At 39.5% G+C, this 9,223-nt stretch overlaps 1 protein-coding gene across 1 annotated transcript in view; it reads right to left on the bottom strand.

The window, feature by feature from the left end:
* Window positions 1-3,359: 3,359 nt before the first annotated feature.
* Window positions 3,360-9,223, bottom strand: part of KAT14 (lysine acetyltransferase 14) — a 39,562-nt gene continuing 33,698 nt past the window's right edge. The window contains exons 9-10 of the mRNA XM_036750164.1: window positions 8,302-8,492; window positions 3,360-4,511 (exon numbers count right to left, since the gene is read on the bottom strand). Coding sequence (XP_036606059.1) covers window positions 4,338-4,511; window positions 8,302-8,492 — 365 coding nt within the window. The 3' untranslated portion in view covers window positions 3,360-4,337. The remainder of the gene's footprint in view (window positions 4,512-8,301; window positions 8,493-9,223) is intronic.

Below are 9,223 nucleotides of genomic sequence, written 5' to 3'. Positions count from 1 at the left end.
TCCATAGTATATGCAAAATAAATGAAAGGTAATGGGGGGAGGCACTAGCAAAGGTGGCACTTGAGCTGAACCTTGTTTTCTTGGCTCTTCAGCTTTTTCTCTTCCTTGTTAGTCCTTTTATTTTCCAAATTCACCGGAATTTCCTTAGAGTACTATTATTTATAGAGTAGAATAGGCCTTCCTCCATACTTTTTTTTTTGAAACATGTTTGGGTTTTTTGTGTGTGTTGGGAGAGAGTATTTCTCTTACTCTCTTCATGGAGAATATGGAATAGCTGAGCTAGATGACTCCTATTGGGGTTTTCTGCAACAGTGTTGTGCTTCAAGGACATTTTTCTGCCCTGATCCCTGTCCTCACAGATCTCTAGCACGTGACAACTTTTGTGCGGATCCCTGCCTGCCACAGAGATGGGCTTTTAGGGAAGTGACAATTGGTCACCACAAGCCCAGTACAAACACATCCAGACCCATGGAGATTCTTTGTTGTGAAAACACTCCTCTGACAACACAGCTATTCTCCCTCAATCCAACCTTCCTATAGAGGGCCTTCAGTCCTGTGTCCATTTTTCAAGTAAGCTATCTGTGGTTGAAAAAAGCAAAACTATCCCTATCACTGTGAAAACAGCATTCTCAATTTAGCACCATGCGTTGAATAAGTCTTGGTATTCCATCAGGATACAAAAAACTGGGCTGCTTCCCACAGGCCGCAAGAAGCACCTTATTTAACCCACTTAGGGTCCTTGGGGGAAGGGACAATGTTTATTTTTTTAAAGTGCATTCCCAGAAATATAACTTGTAGGTACTTTATTTTTTCATGATGTGAAGGTGGACACTGCTCTTAAACCATTTACAGTTCTCCATATATGTATCTTTACTAACAGCAATCCATGAACAGAATTTCTATCACAAACCTAGAATATTTATAGCCTATTCCCCACACGTGTACAGGGATATGCTGGAGAAAACTGTGTAGCCATGCAACTTTGCCAAGATTTCATGGGAATTGATCTGACAATAGCCTATACTGGTCCCCATTCAGGAGAGGCCCAGATCAGCCTCCTCTTACACACGCTGGATTTTGAGCCATGGTTTACACTCAATCTTAACGTTGGCACTAGCATATGGAGCAATACAATTTAAGGTAATAATTGGCTTACAGAGAATATGAATCTTGCTTACAATACTCGAACAGCAACTTTCTTCATAGAGATTCTTCTGAAATATCCGGCTGTTTCATAGGCTTAAGGGCTCTTCTAAGAAAAAGAACTATGTAAATTTGAGCATGATTGTTACACCATAACAAGTAATTTAATCTGTCATCTCCAAACTATTAGCAAAAGCTGTATTCAGCATCTCTTATCAGTCAATCACTAAACATTTATTAAACTAATATATGCTGGGCACTGTTACTTCTCCAAAAAATTAAAAAACTGTAATTTCTTTGATTCTTTTCTGATTAAAAAAAGGCACAAAAAATAATAAATGCTGAAAAGACTGTATGTAACCTCTGTGATAGAAGGGAGGTGGGGAAGGGGCATTATTTTAATTTTAAAAGACAGATTTGCTTTTTTTCTCTGGAGCACAGTAAATACCAAATTTTCATAAACACCAAAGGTTTAGAGGTTATAATTCAGTATTTATTGAATGCCTAAGTGCAAAGCACCATGCTATAAAAAATTTTAACTGCCTCTCCTTGCTGAGAGCTTTAAAAAAAAAACCAAACCTTTTACTTACAGGTAAACACATGCACCCATAAACATATACATATACACATAAACACACATAACTACTCACACCAAACAACCACTATAAAAATGGAAACAAGGCAATGATTACTATCTTTAGGTAACTCCTCTGCACAAGATGAGAGGAAAATTTCATCAGTTTTTTGTAGCAAGCATAGGCATGACACATTATATATCACAGTTAAAGGTAGGTATTCACATTTCACATAAAACCCCCAATCATGATCGAATAGATAGTAGCTCAATTTGTAAATCAAAGAGCTCTAAAAGTCGAAGGAGCTAAACAGAGAAAGTAAAAATGTCCTTTCTTCCTTTAAAGGAATCTGAACCTTTCTCCTTATAACTACTATGATTCCTTAAAACAAATTTATACAGGGACCAAACCTCAAAGTCCCGCCATAGCCTAGGCCGACTGTTACTGTGTCACTCCATGGTCCTGGTAGGAACTGAATTGCTTCTCCCTTCTAGGACAGAATGCTTAAAGCTGGGATTACACTTTGGTGTCCCCTCCTCGTGTTTTATCTAGCTAGGGTTGGGCAGTAACGATTAGATTGAACGATGCTTGAGCTGTGGGTCCTCCTGCATAGGAGTATTTTTTACTGACATCTTTACGACTTTTTTGTAAAAGAGTAGACGAATTAGTACCTTGAGAGTAGCAGGGTGTAGTACAGTAGGAAGGATATTACAACATTTAGAGTCAGAAAAATGGATTCGAATCCCAGCTTTCCCTTCTATGATCTCAATCACTTCAACTCTGGCTTTCAAGTGTCCTTGTCTGTAAAATGGGAAGCATCTATGAGCCTATGATCAGGAACAACTAAATGGAAAGAAATCCAACTCTGTACTTATAATTCCTATAAAACACTGAACAAACTTACTCTCGCACAGACCAGTTACGGTAGTAATAATAATGATAGCTAACACTTCATACAGCACTCTAGAATCTGCAAAGCACCTTAACAGGCTTTCTTACTTGATCCTCCCAACTGTGAGATGGACGCTATCACCATTTTCCTGGCCCGCCTGGCCCCATTTCTGACTTTCTCTGGACTTTGTGCCATGTCACCTCTTACTGTTGGTTCATCCCGGAGCTCTGCTCAATGCCTCTCGCCCTGCTATATTCCTCTGCCACACCTACCCCTCTGTTCCTGTTGGTAAGTTGCTGGAGGAATCTCCACTTTGTGAAGAGGTCCAGGTTTGGCTTGCCTTCGTTTCCCTTCTAGCCTTATTCCTGATGTTTTCTCTGGACTTAAAAACCAAAACCTGCTCCCTTGTCTCCGGCTTCCTATTTTGGCTCCCATGAGCTCCTGGAAGCCAAGGGCTATCCCTTTGGCTCTTATTTGTATCCCAACACACTCAGCACAATACCTGACACAAACACCTAGTACTACCCTCCATAAAAGCTTGTTTTCTTTTTCCTTACACTTTATAGGCGAGGAAACCTATAAGGTTCACAGAGGTTAAGGGAACTGCAGAGGGTCACTCAGGGAAAAGGTGTTTGAGTTTGGATTTGAACTCGGGCCTTCCTGGCTTTAAGACCAGTGCTCTATAAACTGTGCTACCTGAATGGCTGAAGTACTGAGAGGTGAAAGCAATCCAAAGTTGGGGAAAGTTGTCAGAACTCCACATATTCCCTTTATTCAAACACCGTAATTTACTTCCTTAGACATTATTAGAAATACAGGACAATTTTTGGTGTACAACTCCTATATATTTTTACCTAATTTGAATTTTAAAAACCACTAAATTCTAGTTCAACAATGATTATTAGTCTATATGTTTTCCTTTTCATCCTGAGACCAAGCTGAGGAGACGCCTAGAAGCTATGACATGAGCACTGGTTGAAGGAAAAGGAACTGGGGATATTTAGCCTGGAGATGTACTAAGCAGGCTCGAGTGCCTGGAGTGTGCACACATGCGTGTGCATGTGCGTGTATAATGAGAGATGGTCATTGTTTTCATTTTATTTAAAGGGGAAGAAGTGAGTGTGTGTGTGTGTGTAATGAGAGGTGGTCATTGTTTTCATTTTATTTAAAGGGGAAGAATTAGACTCATTCTGCTTGGGCCCAGAGGGCACAACTAGCATTACAGATAAACTTTACAAAGAGACATTGTGAAGATTTCAGCTCGACATGAAGAATACTTTCTTTACAATTACTGTCCAAAAGTGTTTATAAAGTCTGTCCCATGGAGAATGTCCCATGCAACATTATTACAAAAAAATTGTGTACCACGTAAAGCAGAAAAAGTGCTCTCTGCATTGTCCAGTTTTGTGTACCCATGTGTCCCAAGGTGTTGGTCTAAAGGCCTCTCCAAAAAGCAGCTCAGGAAATTCATTTAGACTGGCTCTCTGCACTCCATTCATCTCAGTGTCCCAGTTGGCTTTAGGCGTCTCAGAGGCTTCCTTCGAGATCATGTCAGGTAGCACCCCAAGCACCACAGCATGTGCTAATAGGCTGACCAGGAACATCAATAACCACAATGATTTTATAACTTAGTCATAAAAGGATCAAAGCAGAAAGCCTTGTAGTATTCCATAGTTTCATACTTTATAGGTATTTTTCCACTGAGAATTCTATGTATTCCTTCAAACTCATCGACGCAGCCTCAGAAAAAATGCGTGTTTACACTCTTTACTCTCCAAGGGATAATATTTGTCATAAAAGTCCAAGACATATTCTTCAGTCTTGAATCCAAATTTTTGGTACAGAAGCATAGCGGAGTTGCTTGCCGAGACGTGAAGGGTTACGTCCTTGCCCATGCAGGTCTGCCAAAAGACGAGGAAAAACAACACTAAAATGAAAAAGCCTCTAGGGAAAATGAGTAGGTTAAGAAACCCTTTTAAGTGTAGGTATTTAAGTAGCTGCAAAACGTGAGAAATAGAGACCTGAAACTGAGACATTACAACACATAGCAACAGCTGGAAGCAGAATGGAATGCTGCTGCTTATGCAAACATTCACAGGACTCAGGAACCTTGCAGGGTTTGGGCTGAGCTGATTTATTTCCCCTGTAAGGACAGACCAAGAGTAATATAGTCAACTTTACAATCTAATTTACAATTCAATTACATTTAATTATTTCAGAACATATAAATATCAAACACTTGTGAATAGCTTGAAGAAAAAAAGAAAATGAGGAGGTCTGTTTTTATAACTGAGTGCTCTCTTGCAAAACAAAACAAAACAAAACAAAAAAAAACTGATAAAATTGGTTCCTTAGACCCACCTACTAGCAAGGGGCTCCACGGGAAGAACCTATACCCGGACCCACTGGCAAGGGGCTGATAAGCAGCCTCCATGGAAAAGAATATATACAAGAGTTCAGTTAGTAGGCAATATGGAGAAGTACAAAAGAGCCAAGTCGGGGTTCAAATCAGCTTCTCTCCAAGCCTCACTTTGCCCAGGAGTAAACGAGGCTGCCTCCTTAGCATATGACTCCCCGGGGTTGTTCTAAAGACACAGATAACAGATGCACGATGTTTTGTCCATCTTTCTGTAGAAGGGCCAACTATTGTTGCTATGCAGGCCTGCTGTGTTCTTTGAAAATCTGTGTTACAATAGTACCAAGACCAGATAAAGTGCTGAAGTCCTGGAAATTTTACACTGTTTGTCTCCACTTAGCAGAGATGGATTAATTTCAAAAACTTTTAATAATTAGAGGCAGCTGGTGGTGCCATAAGTGCACAAAGCACTGGGCCTGGAGTCAGGAAGATCTGAGTTCAAATCCAGCCTCAGACGCTGGCAAGCTGAGTGACCTGACAAGTGATTTCACCACTCTGCCTCAGTGTCCTCGACTATGTAATAGAGATACTAATAGCATCTACTTCAGAGAGTTGTTTTTGAGGATCAAATGAGCTATTTGGAAAGTGCTTATATAGCATGGTGCCTGGCACATGGTAAGCACTTCGAAAAATGATTGTTTTCTTCCTTGTAATTATTACATCTACATGTAAAAGTAAGATCTTTAATCAATTAAAGTTTAAAAATAAGGCAAAAACCATAAAAAAGAAGACTTTTATGAGCAGTGTGTACTCAAAAGTATAACCAGCAGACTGCACATGCTCCTAGAGATGACTGATGGTGCCCATGGTTTATACTTAACAACTTCTCTCTTAGGTTACTCGACACTAATTGGGTCAACCTCCAGATTTTCTGTGTAATGAGCTAGTTTGTTTCAACAAACAAAACACCACAGAACATTCCATAATCCAAATCACCCACAGCTACTTGTGAAGTTAACCCAGAGAAGAAAATCTGTGCACTAAATTATAAATAAAAAAAAAAAATCTAAGCTTCTGACCAACATAAAATACTGGGCACCTAATATAATAAATTATAATACATAGTCCCTGCCCCACAAAGGGCTTAGAACTGGGGAAGAGGACAAATACGTAAAAAAGATAAATAACAAAAACAAAATGACAGCTATTTGTAAAGAACTGGTGAATACTTGGTCACCTGAAGCAGAGAGAGGTTAAAGGGGCTTGCCCGAATGTCAAAAGGCTAATTGTACACCAGAACTTTGTAGACTCTATACTCTCTCTAACAAGACCAAGTGGCAGTTAGTAGGTCAGTCAAGCCGTTTTATAAAATCCTCATTATGTGCTAGGCACTATTGCTGGGGATGGCTACAAAAAAGGGCAGAAAACAAGCCCTGTCTGAATGAGTATAACTGGGAGAAAACATGTAAATAACTGGATGCATACAACATATTTACAGAGGAGGAAAAAAATAACATGTAAAAGGGAAAACGGTAGCTGGGAAGACTAGGGAAGGCCTCTTGTACAAAGTGAGATCTGAGCTCCGTCTTGAAGAAAAGCAGGGACACTAAGAGATAGAGGTGCAGGAGAAAAGCATTCCAAGGATGAGGGTCAGACATGAGTTGTACAGATAATGAATGTTATAAGAATATTAAGAATATAGATCTCTGCTCTGACAGGAAGGCTTTCAGAACTGACAACAACTGCAAACTCTGGATCTAGTTCCAGTAAGAACTGGAAAAACAGCATTTCATCAATTCTAGTCTCCTGAAAAAGTCTGGCCTATTTAACTCATAATCCTCTATAGAGACACATTTGAATATGGAGGATTTATGGGAAAATTCTAGAAAAAAAATCTCCTACACAAACACCAACAACCAGTCAATTCAATAGGAGTATATAAATACTATGAATTTTTCTGCATGGGGAATAGAAACTATGTTTTATGGCTGAAATATAACTCACTTTATTAATAATGTATTGTAGCCAGGAAGACCTGGCTTCAAGTGCCCCCATGACACACACTTGCTAACTAGGTAACCCTCGGCAAGTCATTTTAACTTCTCAAGGCCCCCAACTCCCTTAAGACTGAGCTTCAGAGACTGTGTTGACTCTTAGTGAGTAGACAGAATTAGCTCATCTAGGAGAGTACCCTACTGCCACAGATACAGGCCTTATCCCTATCCCAATTAACTTACACTCTTAGAAGCCTCACCCTATTTGTCAGTCACAAAGCAATGACAGTAACTTTCAGACAAATGTAAGGTGTGCTTAGATGTCATTAAATCCTTCTCATAAACGATGAAAAATCTCCTTTAGGCCCACAATTGCAAATAACGATGAAGGCCCAAGCAAAGGAAATCCAATAGAATTATTAAGGAATCAGAAATGAGGCATATACATAATATGGATTTTTCAACAGAATTTTGAATATAAAAAAATTTGGGACTGTAAAATATTTTCCAGTTCCTTCCCTCCATCTATCAGTACCACGGTGCTGAAGACTCCAATAATAATGTCAGAAGCCTAAAGGAAACGTATGACTAATAGAAGGGAATGAAGGGTGTATTTTTTTCCATTTTAAAATGGTTTATCTATCACGTTTATCCACAAGCTTGTTTCTTTCAAACCCATGCCCGCAAATGCTAGTTTTAAAGTTTCTTGTTTAAAAAAAATTCATCAATCTTTCCATATTACTGATTGTTATTTTCAGTAGATTAAGGAGCCCTGTTGTTCTCTTAAACAATCATCAAAAGTGCTTAGAGAACAAATGCCAGTTAGGACCTTCCCTTACTGCAATGTACCCACCACCACCTGGATCCCAGTAGGTTCCCAAGGGCCCAGAAGAAACAGGCTAAGGGGAGTCCTTCTATTTCCTTGCCCCATTTCTTAATACCCACTTCTCATCTTGGGAGAATGCTGAGCTATCCTCCCCATACCCACCTTCTACCAGAGATTACCCCGACCCACTATGCCTTTCTGAAGACAGTGGGCAAGCACACAGATCCTCCCAGGATTGTGCTGAAGTGATGCCATGTCATATGGACCTCTAGACACTGCCATCTGTTTTACCATTGAACTCTAAGGACACCTGGGCTTCGAAATGCCCTGGCACCCTAAGTCAGGGACCAATTGGCCTTCAGCTCGTCTTTAATTAGGATATGAGCTCCTTGAGAGTAGGTACTGTCTTGTTTTTCTATATTTATCTCTAGCACACTAGGCACAGTGTTTGGGTCCATTAATATAATTGCTTAAAGCTTTCCCATTCCATTCTACTATAAATAGGGATAAATTACCTGAATAAGATGATAAATCATAAAAGTTGCAATTCCTGCTCTCCTCCATTCAGGATGAACAAACAGAAATGAGATATAAGCTTCATTATACTTCACATCAGGAACCATGAAGCCAAAGGCGATAATGACTTTCTTATAAAGAACAACAACACTGAAATCTGGGTATTGAAGGCATTCTGACAAGTCAATACCTAGAGACAGAAAACAAACGGAGCTTAAGATACAACAACTAAGGGCAAATCTTACACCAAGTATTCAAAATATAATGATTTGGAAATCAATGAAAAACCTATACTTGCATGTGAAAAACACACCATGTACATGCAAAAAAAAAGAAAATATAACATTCAAAACATAAAAATTATTTCTAGAGACTTTAACGAACTCTGTGTGAAAATAGAAATGATAAAGTGCTCTAAAGCCAAACTGAATGAAAAAAAAGTATCAGAGTTAGAAGGGACTTTAGGGCTATTCTAATCTGACCTCCTTGTTTTACAGATGAGAAAACTGAGGCCCAGAGAGGCGAAGTCATTTGCCCAAGGTTACAAAGTCACAGAGTTGGAACTAGAATCAAAGTCAGAGTAACTTAGGGGAGTTCTGAATCATGTCCTATTTTACAGTAGTGAGAATGGCAGACCAGCTTCTTTCCTTATTAATCAGTTCACATTTCAGTCGTCACCTCTATAAAGATGGCTCCCAAATCCATATATACTGCCCTAATGTCTGATATGGCTTCCTCCCATTATTTGCCAGCTGTTCATTTCTACTTAGATATCCAGCTGGCCCCTCAGATTCAAATGCAGAAAAACTGAACTTACTGTGTCCATCCATCCCCCCATTCCCTCCTCCTCAAACCTGTCTACTAATGGCACTACCATCCCCTCAAGTTACCCACCTCTGAAACCTTGGAGTCTTCCTTCAA

The sequence above is a fragment of the Trichosurus vulpecula genome, chromosome 3, assembly GCF_011100635.1.
Source record: "Trichosurus vulpecula isolate mTriVul1 chromosome 3, mTriVul1.pri, whole genome shotgun sequence".
NCBI lineage: Eukaryota > Metazoa > Chordata > Mammalia > Diprotodontia > Phalangeridae > Trichosurus > Trichosurus vulpecula.
This window is presented reverse-complemented; position numbering and strand designations above follow the sequence as displayed.